This window comes from Fundulus heteroclitus, chromosome 3 (genome assembly GCF_011125445.2).
Source record: "Fundulus heteroclitus isolate FHET01 chromosome 3, MU-UCD_Fhet_4.1, whole genome shotgun sequence".
NCBI lineage: Eukaryota > Metazoa > Chordata > Actinopteri > Cyprinodontiformes > Fundulidae > Fundulus > Fundulus heteroclitus.
This window is the reverse complement of record NC_046363.1, coordinates 16,690,460-16,711,556: the sequence shown is the minus strand read 5'-3', so window position 1 is coordinate 16,711,556 and position 21,097 is coordinate 16,690,460. Positions and strand designations below refer to the sequence as shown.

The 21,097-nt window shown below is 39.6% G+C and overlaps 1 protein-coding gene across 1 annotated transcript; it reads left to right on the top strand.

Annotated features, from left to right (window-relative positions):
• The first annotated feature begins 2,984 nt into the window (after positions 1 to 2,984).
• On the top strand, positions 2,985 to 19,516 carry mal2 (mal, T cell differentiation protein 2). The gene is made up of 4 exons (XM_012882891.3): positions 2,985 to 3,329; positions 11,075 to 11,245; positions 17,900 to 18,100; positions 18,488 to 19,516. Exons 1-4 carry the CDS (start codon positions 3,195 to 3,197, stop codon positions 18,557 to 18,559), a joined length of 579 nt encoding a protein of 192 aa, XP_012738345.2. The 5' UTR covers positions 2,985 to 3,194; the 3' UTR covers positions 18,560 to 19,516.
• The last annotated feature ends 1,581 nt before the right edge of the window (positions 19,517 to 21,097 follow it).

The following is a 21,097-nucleotide window of genomic DNA, read 5'->3' as shown; positions in this document are numbered from 1 at the left end:
CTGACAGAACAGATTTCAAGGTGTTTTTCAAACTTAGAAAGTCTGCAGTTTCTAGAACTGGTCAATCCAGGGAAGTTTGATGAAATGAAACAAGTGTCTCCAGAGCAGGTGTTCCAAAGTGTCCTGAAAACATATGGTCATTGATTTGATTCAGGAAGTGTAAAATCTGAACTTCAAGTTGTTTTTCAATTCAATTTTATTTATATAGCACCAATTCATGAAACGTGTCACCTCAAAGCACCTTCCAAAGTTAAATTCAATCAGATTATACAGATTGGTAAAAAAAAAGTCCTATCTAAGGAAACCCAGCAGATTGCATCGAGTCTTGACAAGCAGCATTCACTCCTCCTGGAGAAGCGTAGAGCCACAGGGAGAGTCGTCTGCATTGTCCATGGCTTTGCAGCAATCCCTCATACTGAGCAAGCATGAAGCGACAGTGGAGAGGAAAAGTCCCCTTTAACGGGAAGGAAAACCACCAGCAGAACAAGGCTCAGTATGAACGGTCATCTGCCTCAATCGTCTGGGGGTAAGAGAAGACATAGCAGAGACACAACAAGAGAGACAAAAAAAGCACAGAAGCATAAATTGTGACTTGCAAGGAAAGAGAGGGAAACGGTGACATTTTGGTATTTTTTTTAAAGACATAGGACAACGCTTAAAGCCACTGGAGTGTTTTTAAACCAAAATATTATGGTTGACACGCATTTACCGGGGTGAGATGATAAGTAGGAAATGTCCAGACGCTGTTCTTACAGTTAAAAGCCAATTTATTTCCACTTTAGCTGTCTTATAAAGCGAAAGATAATACAATCGGCCAGCTGTGTGGTGACAGTGTTTCCCGGCCAAGCAGACTTGCCCTACTGGCCATTGAGAGGAAACTGGTCAATGGAAAAAACAGTCAGTTGGTATGACAGGGTCATAGACCATTTTCTGGAAAAGAAGACAGGGGCGAATTTTGTTTATAAGTAATGTGTTTTAAGTGTTTCAACATTTGTTAATGTAATACGTTACATTTGGATTTAATTAACACCGTTGAGCCTCCCCTGTTTCAGAGACCAGCAGCCGTCACTGGTTCCAGCTCATGGTTTTTTATTTTCAAATCCAACGGATATTTCAAGCTATTACGTATTTAATTAAACACGTCATAAACTCTGGTTCTTTCTGAAGGAAAGTAACACCAGAGCATGATGCAGCCACCATCTTGTTTCATTGTGTGTAATGTGTTAATTTGGTGGTGTGTTATGTCTGTGCCAAATGTGTTTTTTGGAACGGTAGACAAAAGGTCAGGGTTCAACCCGAACACACTGTTCCTAAGGGTTTTAGGAGATTTTAGCTAGTCCTAGAATGATTTCTATGGAAGAAAAGGCTTCTGTCATTCAACCGTACTGTTTATCCAGACACACGGAGAAAACAGGAGACCGTTGTCACATGTAGAATACAGCCAGTAAGTTACCACAAAAAAAAAACAATTCTGCATCTCTTTCAAAGTTTCTGTCAACCTCTTGATGGGCTCCCTGACCAGTTGCTGTCTTCATGTCATTTAGCTTTTTTTTTTTTCATTAATGGAGAAATGTGAATTGTGACAAAACCACTGCTGTTCTGTATTTTATTCAATTACTGATGATTGCCTTGACTCCTGTGGATTATTTTGTACCCATCTCCTGACAGATACCTTTGTACCGCGAGATCATTTTTAATCCTTTATAACATCTCTGCAGACCATGGCTTTCGCTATAGGATGGAACTTCGCAACAGGTGGGGAAACACTACAATGGCTGAACAAGTTTCTGTTTCTTTTATAAGATCTTTATTAAATCAAAGATGGCAAAGTTCAGAAAGTATTTTTTATGGTCTTTGTTTCTAAAGTCTGAAACTCCTGGAAGCTAACAAGGCCGTGTGTGCTTTTGAGAGCCTCCATAAGGACATTATGTAAACAGACTGGTCATGTACAATGTGTAAAGAGACAACTGTTTGGAAAAAAAAAAAAGAAAAAAATGTTGTTATTTCTCTGTTTGAAGGAGCACATTGTTCACCTATACCCACAGCAGCAACAAATACGTCCCTCTAAAAATTACCTAATGGGTTAAAGTTTAAGAACAGATCTAACAGCATTAGTTCAAACTTACAGGCCTTCTGCGGGATCACTAGACGGTTGAATTCATTTGAATGGGTTTCCATACTAAAACAGGCCGTGCCCTCTAAGAGGTTAAATAAACATTGTCTCACATAACCTAGATAATCATTAACTGTGGCTTAAGACAGAAATCGGCTTTTCCTGACAGTGTAACTCTTTTTTTTTAAGAAAAAATAAACCACAATAAAATACAATATTTTGAAATAAAAAAGTGTTATCTGTTTGTAAATCAATTCTTGGCTCTAACCTTGAGTTAATATTTACTTACATGTCTTTCCTTCACACTGTTTCTGCGCGTTGAAGTTCAAGCAGTGCTGCACAACCTGTTGTCTCTCAGCCCTCATGTTATTTAACGTCCAACAGGATTCAGAGGGGTGCAAGATAAATCTGCAGCCATGTCTGCTGGTAGATGTAATGGTTCACAGAGAGTCAAGAGGTAACAGGGGAGAGCGACACTGCTGCCTTCACTTGAAGTTGGATAAATCAGGTGAAGCAGCCAACCTTCACAATGCTAGAAGAGGGATTATTGTCTTGTGTTGACTTTGGGGGTGAGGAATAACCCGAATGAGTAACTTCTCAATAGTTACTCTCTACTCACCAAATTCATGTTAAAAAAAAAATATTTTGGGTAATACGTTTTCCATTTCTAATTGCAATTCAATTTCAAGACATCCTTGAAAGTGAATATATTTATCTAAGCCGATGTTTATTTGAACCTATTTTAAGACATTTTTAAAAACAGTAAAACAGATTAATTTAAAAGGCTCTACTGTGATTTCTCAGTATTTTTTTTTTTTTAAGAAAAGAGAGAAGGACGTGTGGGTCTAGAAACTTCCATAACTTCCTTGAATGCATCGCCACCTTCCAAGGAGTGGCCGCTGCACCTGTCCGACCTGTTCGGGGGATACATGACTCCGGAGGAATTTCTCTCTCTTTTTTCCCCCGTCTTTGTGTGCAGCGGCGAGTTTCCCCCTCTTTTTCTTTTTCCTGAGAGAGGGGACAGTGTGAGAGCCAGAGGAGCGGAGAGGAGAGGAGCAGACGGATAGAGAGCCAGAGAGAGATGTCGGAACCAGCCGCAAACCCCGCCGCTGCCGCCGCCGCCGCTGCCACCTCCTTCCCAGCGCCAACCATCTCTTTACCTTTGGGGCTGGAGGTGTTGAGGACCTACTCTGGAGCCCTTGTCTGTCTGGAAATAGTAAGTGTCGTTTTTGTTGTTGTTGCTGTTGCAGAGGTTATATTTGTACATCTAGTCCTCCGGTGTGTGTGCCTAGTTGTTATTTATGATGGTTAACTTTTGATAACAGACGTCATTTTACGCTTAGAGACTTTGATTGGGCTCTAATGGATTGGGTGAGAGTTGTAAACAGAACAAGTCAGCCCTCTCTGTGATTATTTATCGCCTGGGGTAGGACTCACTGCTTTAAAGGGAAACCTGGCTTCCGGCGATGATAACTGCGTTGCCCCGTGCTTATTAACACGCATCTGTATTGTAATTGCTCTGACCGCATGTTTCATTGGTTTTTAGCCTTATCTCACTCTGCTGTATCTATGAGGGATTGCTGCGGCAGTACGCAGGTTTCTGATTGGTGCTTGCACTGTATGTTGCCTTTAACCCCAATGTGACCTGTGCATTTGGCCTTCTTGTGTAACTTCTAATCTTCTGAGTGATTTGACTACAGTCTGACACTGAAAGGCTGGCCTTTTAGCAGTTATGAAAAGTTGCACCTTCCTGATAACGAAGTCCAGTGTGTTGGGCAACACGTGTCATCAGCTATGACGCGTTGCGTTGCAGTCCGTGGCACCAGCTTTTTTTAAAGTTTCTGTACTCTCAGAAGGCCTTACGAAGACACAGTGGGCTGCTTTGTGGAATACAAACCCATAAAAGCCAAAATGCAGGCGTTTAAGGGAGCGTTTTTTAAGTATTGCTTAACAAAATTACATTGATGTGATGCAGGTTTTACAGTTAACGGTACGTTTATTGTATTAGTTGTCATAACTCTAAACCATCCTCGCTGCTCATTTGGTACCTTGCAGTTTTGCCACACTCACTGCAATTACACCTGCAATATATTTTTGGGCTATTTTTCTAGCAACTTTGTACATCTGGAGACTGTAACTGCCTATTCTTCGCTGCAAAACAACTCAAAGTCAGTCGGATTGGGGCGGAGAGCATCATTGAAAATCAGTGTTCCAGTATTCTCACGGATTCTCGATTGGAATTAGACCTGGGCTTTGACCGGGCCATTCTGAATGTGCTCTGATCTAAAGAATCCCATTGTAGCTCTGGCTGTACGTCTTGGGTCGCTGTCCTAGAGAGCAGGGGTCACCAACCTGTTTGAAACTGAAACTGAGAGCTGCTTCATCGGTACCGTGTCATACGAAGGGCTACCTGCACTGACTTTTGAACTACAACAGTCCAAGCTCACCTTAACGTCACGTAATATAAATATTTTTAATGCTTGTCATGTTTAAATCTATGCAAATACAAGCATGATCAAAAAGGAAGAGAAACTGAATAAATAGTATTTTGAAAGCGGCGCACTGGACTGTTGTGCTGTTTTTTTTTTTAAACAGGCTTGTGGGCACCACATGTGGTCCTTGGTGGCTACCTGGTGCCCGCAGGCACCATGTTGGTGACCCCTGTTTCAGAGGAAGGTGACCCTCACCCCCCCCAGTATCAAGGGTTTTCCAGGTTTTCTCCCCGCATTCGGCTCCATACGTCTTCCCGTCAACTCTGACCAGCATCCCTGACCCACTTAAAATAAAGCCTCGGTGCAGATTTGGTCTCATCCCAAACCAAGCATCTTTTATGTGCTCTTGCTCTCTTCTGGTTTATAACACACCTCTGAGGTCTTAATAGAACGGCAGACTCCGTTTTCTAAACATGGCCTTCATGAAGGCAATTGGTTGCTCTGGAATAGTAGTGAAGATGACTTAATTAAAAATACATGGCGCAGTCTTTTATTTTTAAAGAAAAAAAAAAAGAGAAAGCCTATCGTGATTTCCCTTACTCTTCTGCTGTACTTTTTCCCAGTCTATCACATAAAATCCTCTTTAAAAGACGTTGAAACGTTTGTTTTTTTAATGAAAACCTTTGCAATGCATTGCACCATTGGTGAATCATCAGCGAATCATCGGTAACGGCTATGGTAATCAGGGGCACACGCCTTGATCGGGGTGAATATGCATTCAAGGTGTGTGGTAATCAGGTAATTACTTTAGGCCAACGGTTTTCGACACAAAAAGAGGGTGGATTCATCAGCAGCTTTGCGTTATCCATTTGCAATGTGAAAACAGAGCGGGTCTCCTCTGTTCTCTTTGCTCTGACTGCAGGCAGGGCTTTCAGGACGAGGCAGCTGCCTGTGCCTGTGAGACAGCGCTGAGGGACAGTAGTTATGCTATATCATATGCTCTCCAACATATTTCAACATATTTTTTAATTCATTCTGAATGTGAAGCGGCTTTTATTTTTGGTGTGATGGTGCGCCGCGATTAAATACATGTAGCAGAGACCCTGATATAAAATATATTATTGCTAAGCAAAATATGAAATAATGAAATATTATATATGTGTGCTTGTCGTAGAGGAGCTGTGAGAGGAACATTAACCATGTTTAAATCACACTGTTTACGGTTTAATTGGTCTTAATGAGCAGATTCTCTTTGTCACTTATTTTTAAAGCTGTGCGTTCAGAGACCGCAGTTGATTTATTTTAATTTATCATAGCTCCATCTGTTTCAGGTTCACTACTTTGAGTAGACACAGTGGCTTTCTTGGTGCACAGATAAAATACTTACCCGGCAGGTTTCATATCAGATCTAAAAAAAACGAAAAGCTGAAACAGAAATGAACACACACTGGATAATTCTAGATATAGCCTAACTGTTTTTTTTTTACCAATATTAAATCAGACTTACCGTTTCCTGTTTTCAGGTAGGATTACCAACATTATTTCTGTTTGCTATATGCCATAAAAAAATCATGTTTCTTTAGAAACTTTATTTTGTTTGTTTGGTTTAGTTAGAGGATTAGATCAGTTTCCGTACTATTTGTTAGATTATACTTTTAAACTGTATAACTTGGCTCAAACATTTTGGGAGTCCTTCAAAAAGTTCTTTGCTGTAATTTTGTCCCATTCCTCGAGACAGAACTGGTGCTTCTGGTTTGTAGACGACCTTTGCAAAATGCTACTGTAACTTGTTTTTGTTTTTTTTTGGATCGGGATGGGGCTGATCCGATCTAGTATCGGGCTACGATACCGACGCGTTTTACGGATCGGAAGATTCCGATCCAACCCGCGGACGTTTTCGATCCAGAAGTCACTTTAATATTTTCTGCAGGAAAGTCTCCATAGTCTCTGCCGGCTGCTTTGCTAGCCGGCTGCCAACTGTGGAAAGGATTTCCTGAACAGAGTTCCTCTGGCTCTCATGATGAGATCCGCTTCAGGTCAGGAAATCCATTCCGCAGTTAGCAGCCAGCTAGCAGAGGTGCGGCATTGAGCCTAGCGCCATGGCTAACCAGCTTTTGATCACAACAACTTGCTGGCTGTGTGGAAAAAACGTTACACTAGAAACACCCGCAAATGTTGCGGTCTTGCAACATACAATCTTACAAAGCCGTTGTACCAAGAGGCGCTAGCTCCACCGCAACCTACAATACAACGCACTTAAACATCTGAAAAAGCCCCCACTGAAGAGCACATGGGCTGTCCGTGGACTTCCTAGTTGAGCAATTTCAAACATTTCTTGTGACAAATTCATACATTTTCCACACTTTCTGCTGGTTTGGGATAGAAAGGGAAATGTATACTAGCAAGTTTCATGAGCTAGTTGAGTTGCTAGCAGCATTCAGTCTCTACCAGGCAGCCACTGCACTCCTTTCTGCGGCGCAGAGTGACTGTGACGCTGCACATCATTACTACTCCCAGCTTGGAGCAGCTCGGTGCATTAGCTCGCCGTCACACATCACACAGTTAAATGTGACGAGATGAATTCAGCTAGTTTGTGCAAACGTGTTGGGTGGACGTCCACAGACTTGAGTACACGTGAGTATGTGGGAGCCTTCAAGTAGCAGCCGGCAGGAATCACCTCTGCAGTCATTCCCAACAAACTTGACAGCTATCATCATCATCATCATCATCATCATCATCATCATGGGGTTACCGTGAACGTTTACACTGAACATTCACGGTAACCCCTTTATTGCACTTTTTTTTATAATATTATTTGAAAGCTTATGATTTGTTGGTGGGCCTGTAGCATATTTTATTTGTGTTAATCACATGAATCAACCCTTTGGATTTAATTTGGAAAAGGGTAATGTTAGAAAATAATACTTATAATAAAAATAGTGTTTTTTATTATCCACTTTACATGTGGTTTACATATCTCAAATTGCTACAATCAAGAGTGTAAAAATGACTAAACTAAAGTAGAATAAGTAGAATAAAAATCATAAGTGATTAAAATAAAGTTAGGGTAAAAATCAGCAGGGAAGTTTAGCCTTTGTGGAGGTCTCGCTTGGAATTCATAAATATAGTCAGTTTGAAAACCGCACATTTGTTTTCAGGATGGGAAATTGTTCTCTGACTTATTTGTGAGCTTACGCTTATCCAAAGTTGTCTAATGTGCTAGCAGTAGGTTATAAAGGGTTCACACCAACTACAATACACATTTACTATACATATCCTGCAATGAACCGCAGCAGACAGTGCTGAGGAGAATGTGTGAGTGGGTTTTAATATATCTATGAGCGACACCTGAAAGTGAAGCAGCTTCTGGCTGGGAACAACAAATCCGAGTGCCTTCACTGCAAAATGGAATTTTTTTTTAAAGCTGCAGCGGGGAGTTTTGATAAAACTGTGGACTGCGCCTGAAATTTTTAACAAGCACCCCTTACAGACCCCTCCCCTTTGCTCCACTGCTACGCTACAGCCCTCCCTCCACAGCTCCTCCCCCCTGCCGTGCTGCTCCAGTGTTTACCCGTCTTTGTTTTCTGAGCAGGTGCCGCTCCAGAAATCGGCAGTTTTCCTGTACAGCAGGTTGTTTCTCCAGCATTTCTCCACATAGCTGCAGCCAACTGGCAATGTTGGGCTTGAATGACGGTAGCGCAGTGCGGGGAGGGCGGTGTGAGCAGCACGTACACAACTGTGATTGACATTGCTATCGACCAATCAGAGCCAGACATTCCTCCTGACGGTCAATTGGTTGTTTCTGACCGGGAGCCGCATATTTCTGCAAATGACAGTAGGAGCACTTGGAGGAACCAGAGGAGCTTGATATTTTTGTTTTCACTGATTATCATATCATCATCTGCTGTTTTACTGTCAGGACATAGTGACTTTTTTAACAAATATGTAAAAAAAAACTGTTTCGTCACAGTTCAAGGAGAGTTTGGTTCTGTTCTGTGGATTCGTTTGTAGTTTTTTGCTAATTTGTGAATCAAAATGGTTTGATTTAAAATTAAAGCAAATGTACAAATAGTTTTGTAACAGAATAAATTAAGTAATTCTAAGGCTTCTCATAAAAACACTGAACATAAAAGGGTTTTCAACACACAAACATTTATTTGTATTAAGTGAAATAAAAGGTGAAATAAAAGGTGAAATAAAAGGCTACAAGAGATCCTAAACAAGAGGCAGAATCAGACCACTCGTTTTCAGCACTCAGGGGAACTGAAAACAAGGTTGGATATATTAAAGGAGCACTAAGTAAAACTTTTACCTTAATCCTCTTTTGAGTCCCTGCAATGGTAATCTAAGTGAATATGAGACCATTGAGGGGTCTGTCATCTCCCCCTGCTGTCTCTGGCAGAACAAAAACCCTTGCAGCTTTCTATGCACCAACCCGGTGGCGGTTTTGCGGCTCCGTTCTCGCGGTAAGACGGACAGCTTTACAGCAGCCCAGTCTAAGGCCGTTGGTATCAATAGCAGTGTTACCAAGTCCGCTTATCATAAGCGACCTTCTTTCAGAAGTCTCTTGCGGTTAATGTTGCTTGGTTTTGACAATAAAATTTCTTATCTCGCCTACAAAATAAGTGACTATGAACAAGAGCTATATATAGAACCGTTCAGGTTTTTACATTACAATTATTGATTAAGCATTACAATAATTGATAGAATACTCTATTACAAAAATAACCTCTATTATTTTTGTAATAGAGTATTCTCTCCTTTGAAGCACAAAGGAGAGAATACTTTGAAGCACAAAAATAATGGAATCTATTTGGTTCTGATGTTGAGAGGACACCTGCAAACATCCAGATGGTGCTAATAGAACTGCAGTGTAACAGTACACTAGAGGCATAGCATAGCTGAAAGGGTCCAGTACATTTTTTTTTCTCTCCTTTCATGCCTAAATCGATGCCCCAGTTCCGCCTCCAAGCTGCTCGGCATGTTTGGTAGTACTTAGTTTGTGTCAGCAGCTGTTCCCTGTGATGAACATGAACAAGATGGCACAGAGAAGCCGTCTTCCGATGCACCATCTCAAAAAAGGCTCTCAGAATTCCCCAGCTAACACCCAACATTAGTGAACCTGTTGCCAAGAGACGACGCCAAGCATCCTCCTCAGACAAAACGGCACAAAGAGCAAAGAAACGTTCATAGTGTTGTTGTTCTTTCTGTTGTTCTTTCAAAAGAAGAAATGTTTGCTGTTTTACTCCTCCAGAACAAACATATTTCCCCTTAAGTGCACAAAATACCCAATCTCACAGCCCCAAAAGGAAAAAATACATAAAGCTCAGTGACCTAACAACTGTGAAAGGAAAGAATGTTATGTTTATTTATATATATATATGATATAGAATCAGGTATCCTACATTAACTTCTTACAATCTGTTTTAAAGTCTATGTTTAATGTTTTCAACACAAACAATATTTCATTAATTATTAATGCTACTATTAAAATCTGATATGAGGTGAACATTGTTTTGCAAAGGCTGTCTGCCGAAAGAGTTTCATCCCCTCTACTGCCTCACAGAATCGGATAGATCAGAGAAAATGGTTTAACATTTTTCTTGCCATAGGAGTAGCTCCAATTAAATGTGTTTTCCTTTATACTGGCGGAAGGTGTTTCCTTTTATGGGTATGATGTGCTCCAGCTCCTCATCATCCTCCATCGACACGTGTTGCTCGTTGGGTTTGAAGTTTGGCGCACGCAACTTATCATCATGTAGCATCAGTGAATCTGTGATCGACCTCATGGTCTACTGAAAAAAAGCTGGGGGCGTGCATTTACCTAAATTACTTAAACCTGGATGGACACAGTGGGACCTCCTGAGCCTGGTTGGGCCTTCGGGGAACGGACAAAGCCAGGATTCTCTTAGCACACTAAGTCAAGCCAGGCTTTATCTCTTATTCCTGGATTTCTAAATTCTGCTTTTGTGAAACGGTCCTCAGGCTTTTTTAGTCGTGGCTCTAAAATGATGGAATAAATTATCATTAAATATCAGACAGGCTTCTTCTTATGTTGCTGTTTTTGAGGTCTTTCCGGAAAAAATATTATCAGTGGCTTCTGACACAGTCTGAGTTGGTTTGTTGTTGTTTTCTTTAATTTACTAAAGTCTTTGTTGTACCTTTTATTGTCTTTAGTTTTGTTTTATTGTTATTATTAATTGTGTCATGGTTTGTTCTGTAGTACTGTACAGCATCTTGGTTAAACAAATCAAAACTTTGCTTTATAACTAAAATACATTTGGACTTGGAATGGCATCAACCTGTGGCCGTCCAACTTATTTTCTGAATTGCTGATAATTAATGACCACTTAGGGTCTCTCATCAAAAACAGGGATGCATCAAAAACTTTGAATTTCAATATGGCATCATGTGTGTTAGAGTCAAGAAACATTGGTACAGAAACAGCCAGATAAGTGCAGATGTGTCCCACCAAAATAAAAGCACCGCTTTGGAGCGTTTTTCTGACCATATCCTATTCTGTCCCCAGTTATTTGGTGGTCTGGTATGGATCCTGGTGGCCTCCTCCAACGTGCCCGTGCCTCTGCTGCAGGGCTGGGTGATGTTTGTGTCCCTCACTACCTTCTTCCTCTCCACTACCTACCTCACTCTGCTCATCACTGGCTTGGCTGACCGCATCAATACGGACTGGAACTTCTTGGTAAGTTGCCAATAATTTTTATATATATATATATATATATATATATTAGGGCTGGGCAAGTTAACGCGTTAATTTCGCGTTAACTCATTAGACTATTAACGGCGATATTTTCTTTAACGCACGTTAACGCATGTTGGTCACATGCTTTTATTTTGTGAAGGTCTGTTGCTGCGGTGTAGGGGTTTGAATCAGAACAGTAGGTGGCGATAATGCGCCAATAACCTCGCTGTCAGCCCAGCCTCAGATTCAAAGAGGAAGAAAGGTGCTGGCCGGAAAAAAACACAGCTGACATGCGAAAGGCGGTGTTTCCCGCAGGTACCGCGAGCGAGTTTAGGCGGGGCGAGGCGGTGAGTTGGCGGCCGGAACAAGTTTTGTGCGGAGCGGGGGGTCTGCATCGACGCCGTCGGTGAAGTCGCTTCTCGCTTCAAAGTATCCATGTATTTTTGCCTGTTTTTTCCCTGCCATTCACTATATGCGCGCGAGAAAGCAACAACAAAAAACCGCGTGTCAACGTCAAATAAACGCAAGCATATCGAGTTAGCAAGCATTTCAGTTTAAAGTTCTTCCAGCATGGAATATGACAGAAACAAGTTAGTTGGAACCACTGCCAAGTTAAACTTTGGTATTGAACATAAAATGGTAATGCTGCTCCCTGCTGTTACCTCAGAAATTGCCTGTTTTTGGTAGATTTTTTCCCCATAAAGAGAATTCCCTGTCAGTGGCAATAAGCTTTAATTTATTATTATTGCTATTTTTTGTTTTACATGTTTAAGTTGAGCTTTACACTAAATATGTGTTACTGATAAGTGCTACAAATGTTACAACACTTTTGTTCATATGGCAGCAGAACATTAAAATAAAAGTGCTCTTTACACTACTTTTGAATTCATTCTTGGAGTTTGTAAATACAATGCGATTAATCGCGATTAATCGCGATTAATCAGTGCGATTAATCGCGATTAAATATTTTAATCGTTGCCCAGCCCTAATATATATATATATATATATATATATATATATATATATATATATATATATATATATATATATACAAAAAACATACATTCCTAAACATACATTGGGCTGTTTAGGTGTATACTTCACCATCTGTTGAAGTTAAGGCAAGGCGAGGAAAATGTTGTTTGTAAAGCACATTTCAATAACAAGACAATTCAAAGTGCTTTACAAGAGCACAACATAAGGAAATAAAACATAAAGAGGAAAATACATTGCTGTGGAATAGTAGCAGTGGTTCAAAATAAGTTGGACTACAACTTAATCTAATGGAGTTTCAGTGAACTACAACAGTTTGAATTGAATATTAACACTTAAAGCAACTCTAAACAAAGGGTTTTTTAACCTTAATTTAAAGAAACTCAGGGTGCTAACTTTTGATCGCTCATCTATTGGTCCAAAAATAAGTACTTCAGTTTTGTTTTTATTCAACTGTAAAAACGTTTGCTACATCCAGGCAGTTAATAAATACATTTGTCGCAGGATTTTCTAGAACTAGAACTTCAGAGAGATATTTAAAAGTGACACTGATTGTTGCTCATCAACTTTAAATATTATTTCAGTTTTAATTGTTATACCCTGCCTGGCCAAAACAAACAACAGTCCTCATTAAAAAAATGATGACACACTAATATTTCGTGTGTCTTTAGCTTTGATTACGGCTCACATCTGTTGTGGCATTGTTTTTCGATAAGCTTCTGCAATTTCACAAGATTTATTTCCATCCAGTGTTGCATTAATCTTACACCAAGATCTTGCATTGATGATGGTAGAGTCTGCCCACTGCACAAAGCCTTCTCCAGCACATCCCAAACATTCTCAATGGGGTTAAAGTCTGGACTCTGGTGGACAATCCATGTGTGAAAATGATGTTTCCTGCTCCCTGAACCACTCTGTCACAATTCGATCCTGGCATTGTCATCTGGAATATGCCCGTGCCATCAGTGAAGAAAACATCCATTGATGGAATAACCTGGTCTTTCAGTATGTTCAGGTAGTCAGCTGGCTTCATTCTTTGAGCTCATACTGTTGCTGAACCTAAACCTGACCAACTGCAGCAACACCAGATCATAGCACTGCCCCCACAGGCTGGTACAGTAAACACTAGGCATGATGGGTAAATCACTTCACCTGTCTCTCTTCTTACCCTGATGTGTCCATCACTCTGGAACAGGATAAATCTGGACTCGTAAGACCATATGACCTTCTTCCATTGCTCCAGAGTCCAGTCTTTATGCTCCCTAGCCAACTGCAGCTGTTAGGTCCCAATCCTTTGAGTTCCCTTCGCATTGTGTGTGTGTGTGTGTGTGTGTGTGTGTGTGTGTAAATTCTCTTACTTTTTCTATTAAACATTGCCCGAAGTTCTACTGTTGTTTTTCTTGTACTTAATTTGCCCAAATGTTGAAGTGATTGGTGATCACGATCATTAAGGATTTTTTTCAGGCCACATTTTTTCCCTCAAAGACGATGGGTCCCCAATCCTTCCAGTTTTAATAATAATTTGAGTTCTCAACCCAGTTTTGGTGCTTTCTGCAATCTCCTTAGATGTTTCCCCTGCTTGATGTGTGCCAATGATTTGCCTCGTCTTAAACAGACTGACATCTTTTCCACAACCACAGGATGTGTCTTTCAACATGGTTGTTTGATGAGAAGGTTAAATAACTTGTCGCCAGCAGGAAGATGTTTGCCCATGCAGTGATTATCCAACCGGAGGCTTGTACCTGTTTGCCTAGTTAAAACCGGCTGCCGACCTTTTTTTTTTTGTTTTTTTGCCAGGCATTGTATTACTCATAAGCTCTCCCTTTGATTCAAAAACCCGGCTTTGATCCAACAGATGCGTTGTAGACACTCAAGCAGTTTTCACACTGTCTATGTTCCTTGTCCCTTCTGTCCTTTCATTGCAAAATGAGCCTTGCAGCAATCCAAACTGGATGCATGTTGGATCTGTTCACGCTTCCAGAAAGCCACAACCACCTCTCCCCTATTATTTTGAAATATTACCGGATCCGCTTTACACTTCCTGTGTCTGACTTCCTGTCTGGTTCATCTGGTTTTTAGAAACTGACACGTTTTGCTCCGTCATCCGACTCAAATAGACTCGATCCGGACGAGCTGGTGGGAAATGCCCTGTTGACTAAAACGCCTTTTAATTATGACAGTAAAGTTACAAAGTTTATATCATGGCATTTTATTACAACATGGTAAATTAGTGGCACAAAGCACCAGCAGGGAGACTATTTAAGATTTGTAACATCCAGTGAGTTAAGTCATTCATTCAGCTAGAGCTGCTGTTGGCTAGGGCTGGACAATTAATTGCATTTGCAATAAAATCGCAATTTAAAAAAATATATATTTCCAAATTGCAGAGGTATGCAATTTTTGGCAACATAACGTCCTTCAGGTGTCGGTAATGTGTTTAAAGTGGGTTTGCCTCCACATGGATGGGAAGAGAGTTGCAGCAGGGAGATAATCTAATTTTATTAATTGTTTTAGAGTTTATATAATCAATACTTTTTTTTTTACCAGAAACTTTCAGGAATCTCACCATAGCATTATGTACCAGTCAAAGAGTTTAATACATAGACTTGTTTATTGGTTGCACTTTATGTTCAACAAGGATTGATGTCCAACTCAACAAGCTATTCTCTTGAATAATAATATTCTGATTAATAAATGCAGTTGCATTTTTTGTTGTTGTAAATAGTTCTTGTTTACAAACATCATTACCTACAGAGCGTTTTTGTTGCTTGTGATTAATGTAGAGAAAAGTCAAGATGAAATCGCAATTATGGTTGAAATAAATAGCAATTTAGATTGTTGTCAAACTCACACAGCTCTACTGTTGACTGAATTGTTTAGTGCTTTACAGGCAAATGGTTCTTCATAAAATCAAGACTTGTGAAGATATCTGAGTTGGAAAATAATGTATGATGCTGTAAAAAGAATAGCACAAATTTCACCTCAAATGATGTAATATTTAGCTTTAAATGAGCCAGGCTGTCATTCAATCCCGTAAAGTGCCCAAGCAGATTTTTCTTCAGACCAGTCCTGCATTTTCCCCCAGTTATTGTTCAGTTATTGTGATCCACTTTGAAAGTTAGAATTGCTAACAACTAAGGAAGGATGTATCTCTCATGCCATGTGATGGAGCTTTTTCCTATTTCTTTAAGTCACCATGTTTAGAAGCTGTTCATCTTCTGCAAGGAGGTTTTCTTTATTTCTTCTCCATTTGTTTGTTCTCCGCAAAAGGCGACAGAAAACAGCTTGGAGTTATTCAGAAATAACTACCGATCTAGACAACTGCATAAGATTAAAAGTTTGGTTGTTTAATAATAAGAAAATGAGTTGTGGTTAAATATTTTTCACACTCCTGTAGCTTAAACCATAATGATCTGGTATCATAATGTAATTTTACAAAGTCCCAGTCCTAGGAGAAACTGTTTTTATTTAGGAGGAGTTTAAAGATTATACTGAAGAGGCTGCAGAAGGCTGGGCTCAGAAAGCATGTTTCACATTTTTTTCTGGTCTTTTCATGCACCATGCGATCTGCTGTTAAGTCACATGATTGGGTGTAAAATAAAATAAATACACAGTGCTCAAAAATATTAAAAGAACACTTTTTAATCAAATTATAACACTGAGACTGTTAAATTCCTAGATTATTGATTTGATCAGGTCGGTAATAGAGGAGGTTAATAAGTGCCGGCTGTTCTAATGTTAAAGAAATTAAACCAGGTGAACTAAAGGGGAAACAATGAGACGATCCCAGAAACAGGAATGGTTTTGCAGGTGGAGACCACAGACATTTTTTCTCTCCTTGTTTTTTGACAGCTTTTCAGTAGTTTAGCATTTGGCCAGGGTCAACGTCACTACTGGTAGCATGAAGCAATACCTGGACCCTGCAGAGGTTGCACAGATAGTTCAACTCTACCAGGATGGCACATCAATATGTGTCACTGCCTGAAGGTTTGCTGTGTGTCCCAGCACAGCCTCAAGAGCATGGAGGAGACTCCAGGAAACAGGCTGCTGCTCTAGGAGAGCTGGACACGGCCGTCAGAGGTCCTTAACCCATCAGCAGGACCGATATCTGCTCTTAGTGCGAGGAGGAACAGGATGAGTCCAGCCAGAGACCTACAGAGTGACCTCCAGAGGGCCGGTGGTGTGAATGTCTTTGACCAAACCATTAGAAACAGACTTCATGAGGGGGTCTGAGGACCCAACGTCGTCGAATAGATCCTGAGTTCACTGCCTTGGCACCGGGGAGCTTGACTGGTATTTCAGATCACCAGAACTAGCAAGTGCAGTATTTGCATCCTGTTCTTCTCACAGATGAGATCAGATTCACTCTGAGCTCATGTGACAGACGTGAAAGGGTCTGGAGAAACTGAGGTGAACGTTATGCTGCCTGCAACATTGTTCATTATGACTGTTTTGATGGTGGCTCAGTGTTGGTCTGGGGAGGCATCTCCACAGAGGGACACACAGACCCGTAGAGGATACACGACAGCACCCTGACTGCCGTCAGGTGTCGGGATGAAGCCCTTAGACTCTTTTTTTAGAGCCTCCACCTGTGCTGGGTTCCTCCTGATGCAGGATAATGCCTGTCCTCATGTGGTAAGAGTATGTAGGCAGTTCCTGCAGGATGAAGGAATTGGCACTCCTGGCTGCCCTTCACACCCTCTATAGATCATCTCATGTTTAGATTCATGATGCCTACTCAGTTTAAACCACTAAGTAATATTTTTGAGTTGCTTCAATGACATTTCAGCAAACTAGACTAACCCGCTGCATCAATTTTTCAGTTTGACTTTCTATGTTACTTTGGATTAAGCCCTCTGTGGGTTGACCATTTTCATTTTCATCAAATAATGTGGCATCATTTTGCTTATAACAGATTACCCATTCCAGATAATTATGGATATCCAGCAGGACTTTTTTTTATTCTAATCAAGATTTGTTGTGTTTTCAAAAGTGTTCCTATTTATTTATTTTTGACCAGTGTACCATTTCATTTAAAGTCCAATGCATCAAAAAGTGCGAAAGCGAGGTGGTGTTGTATTACGTCGCTGTACTGGCCTCACTTGTGGGTCAAGTCTGGGCTCCCAGACAGAGCTAGCCTTTCCTCCAGCTCGCCGCCCCGCTCCCAGGAGTAGCAGGGAGTGTAGGGCTGTTTGTTTTCATCCGAACAATGAGTGACATGAATGATGAGCTCACACTGAAACACAACAAAGGGCTCCTTCATGTCCGGCTACGCTCACAGTAGTCAGAAACAAACTCTCATCGACCCTCCTTCTCTGACACACCCTGATCTTTGTTTGACTTTGCTTCCTTGATGTTGAGTTTCTGCTTTAATCTTGGTTGTCTTTAATGCACAGGATAATTCAAAAAGCTGTATCTTTGAATAAACAAGGCGGTATTAAAAAAAAAAGAATCAATTCCTTTCTGTTCTTTGCTCTTAAATACTTACAAATATTTTCCCCTACTTCGACACAGACACTGCATTTAGAACCGTTGTTTTCTGCTAATTTTCCCTTTAAAACTGGACTCCGGTCGATCATCCAGCTTTTTATGGCTAAAACATAGAAGTCTTCAATATTGTACTCCATTTGTTTTAAATAATTTTCCCTTTTTTCTTCTCAGGATGTGTTTTACCACTTCATAGCCGTGCTGTTCTACTTTGCCGCGTTTGTGCTGGAGGCGGCGACGACGGCAGCGAACGGAGGAGCTCACATCAGTCCCCTACCGAACAGCACCGACTCGGTCCTGTGTATAACCTACCCCCGGGGCAACGTTTTCACTGTGCTGAGTTACAGGCAGTACAGCATTAACGTGGCCGCCACGGTCAGTTCATCTCAGGATAAATCACAAATAAAATGAACATTTTAATGAGAAGTTTCACTGTCTAACCAAGGGATTTACAGTTATGACTCAGCTCATAAGTTATTAGGGATGTTTCTGTGTGGGTTGTTTTTTTTTTGTTTGTGTTTTTTTTGGTCAGTGAAAAATTAAGTGGTGTTGATGAATGAAATAATCATTCTGTGCAGTCAAAACACTGATTTTTGCAAATTAATTTATCCTATCGTGGGTACCGGGACATTGACGGGTGAATTGGTCTAGTAGTCTTTTAATTCCAAAGTTTATATATGCTTGTTCTATAAAATGCTGTTTTTAACATTGCTATTGTTGGCTAACTTTTTTTTTTTTTTTTCCCCCCATCCTTTGTCCCAGATATTTGCGTTTGTGGTGACTCTCTGCTACGGCTGCAGTATGGTGATGGGATTCAAGAGATGGAGGAAGTAACCGGGAGAAGGGAACATAAAGTAACATTAAATCTGCGCCTTAACCTCAGCACGTGTTTCTTATAAAAACAACCAAACCATTCAGCTGTTCACCGAAGTCAACTGCTGTTCAGCTCATTAAAGCACGCACCTTTTCATCACCCCAACGTGACACTTTTGTCAGAAAGCAAATTCTACAGCAAGCAAAAGTGTTTAAATTTCTTTGTTAGAAAAGTAATTTAACCCACGAAATGGATTGGTTTGACAGAGGTTCAGTCAAGAGTCCTTTTACTAAAACGCATTGGAAAATTAGAAAGAGAACTGAGAGGACGTTGTACTGTAATATAGCATTTGTGGAAACTAATTTTGTGAGATGAAATACATTTTTTTTACTCATAGACGTTTAAAGATGATCCATTTTGTTTTTATTTTTATTTTGTGTTCGCTACCACTGGTGTTGCTGAGTTGAAAATATATCTGAAATCACAGTATGTTACTTTGAGGACTGTCAGATATTCTCATAAAATTTGAGAATAACCATTTTTCCAGTATTATAGCAGACCCGCTGAATCAAAATTTGTCACACATTACCGCTAAATGTCATAATCAGTGATCTTAAGGTTAAATTGCTGTGTGAACCTGTTAATTTAATTTAAACTAATCATATAATCTGTCATCAAAAAATGGTACAATATTTCAAACATCTTTGCCTATTTGGCTCATTTAGCTAAAGTATGTTCTGAAAAGCATTGTATTAGTGTTTGGTCTTTATATTGAACTATGATGTATTATTTAACTGCTTCAATCTAATCTGATTTTAAATGTCACGTGGTTTGTAATCTCATTTATTGTGCACTTTTTGTTTGTATTAGATTAATAATTTAAGAGATTTTTAGATTACAGGTTTGTTTTGACACTTGCTACTTTTGAAAAGTGAAATGTGTTTTGGAACTAAAGAAATAAAAATATAAAAACCTTGCATGTACTTTATTTTTAGGTGTATTATACATGACACTTCACGTAGATCCTCAGCAGAAGTAAGATCATAAACCCTACTCATAGCAAGGCAAGGCAAATTTATTTGTATAGCACAATTCAGTACAGAGACAATGCAAAGTGCTTTACATGTTTAAAATATATGAAAATAAAACAGAATAAAAGCAAGTAGGAATAAAGTATAGGAACAAAAATAGAACATTAAAAACAGTTGGACTAAAAAAGTTTAACTAATAATGTTTCAGTAGAACTATTTAACAAGAGCAGTCGAAGGCAAGCTTTGTGAATGCCAAAACTGTATTAAAATCAGCTGACAATGATAAAAGCAGGTAACAAATTTACCACTTTGCTTACATTTTTACATAAACATGCAGCACTGAACTGAGCTTCATTTAGAATTTGTCAGGGAATAAATGTTTTAACTGTCTTGCAACCAGCATCACAGCTCAATAATAGAAAAACCCTAATTTCAACAGAAATATCTAAAACTTATATAAAAATCTTTTGTCAATATTTAAGAGCTTGACATTTTTCGTTCTAAAAGTTTATTATAAAACTTACTGTAACTGGACAAGACAAGTGGCCAAGCCTCCTGAGTGGTTATGCTGGCGGTCTCTTCCAAACGGTCAATTACTGCCACATATGCTCAGAGGAAGGGTCGAATGCAAGCGATGGAGTTCTTTGGCTAGATAAGATTTGCTTTAAATAATTAAACAAAATTACTGATTGAGACCATAGAGTTGGATTTAATTTAAGTGTTAAGTGTTAATTGGATTGTGTCACACTGGGTTGAAAGACAATGTTTTGGAATGATAAAACTTGAGTTCATCGAGGTGATTAGACTTTAAAAGAAAATGTAGAAAAGTGAATTAAAAGTACTTTTTTAGATGACTGATGTGAACTAACAGTCCATTTGAACTGATGACTTCTCTGAAGGAGAATATTTATAAAAAAGCTTAAAAATCCATTTGAATTTAAAATCAAGGATCGGTCCAAAGCGTGTTTTACAGTTACAGAGAATAACACTCAAATACAAAAGACGTTTACTGATTACGTGTTGTTCATCCACGGAGGAACCATCATGGCCTGGACTGACATTTTCTGAGCAGTGAAAGTCCTGACACAGACTTCACTGGGACATGTACCCCTGCATATGTATGAAGCTGCTATCTATGATATAAACATGTTATTATAGCTTGTAGTTTACTGCTGTTCTTTTGTTGGCATCTTAAATACAGATTATCTGGCAATATTAGAATTTTTATAGAACCTTTGAAATATGGTTTGTTTTGCAAAACCATATTTATTCATATAATTAAATAAATCCTGCACACTGGTAATGTTACGAATTCAGTAAGGTTGAGGACTTCTACGTTTTCTGTGACATGACTCTAGTGCAAGAAAAGACTATTTCAGTTTCAGGGAGTTTATCTTTACCTGGGGTTGAAACAATAAAACATATTTTTTACGATTAAGGGCAACAAACTACTCAGGTTTATTAAACAATTGTTTATTTAGTTTATTTATGTAGTTAGAGTAAATGTGTATTTATTCAGAGCCATTG

What these genes read in the sequence shown, in the direction of transcription:
- mal2 (XM_012882891.3), top strand. Translation starts at nt 3,195, where the DNA reads ATGTCGGAACCAGCCGCAAACCCCGCCGCTGCCGCCGCCGCCGCTGCC. An exon ending in CCCTTGTCTGTCTGGAAATA is followed by an intron (nt 3,330 to 11,074) that starts GTAAGTGTCGTT and finishes TTCTGTCCCCAG; the next exon opens with TTATTTGGTGGTCTGGTATG. An exon ending in ATACGGACTGGAACTTCTTG is followed by an intron (nt 11,246 to 17,899) that starts GTAAGTTGCCAA and finishes TTTTCTTCTCAG; the next exon opens with GATGTGTTTTACCACTTCAT.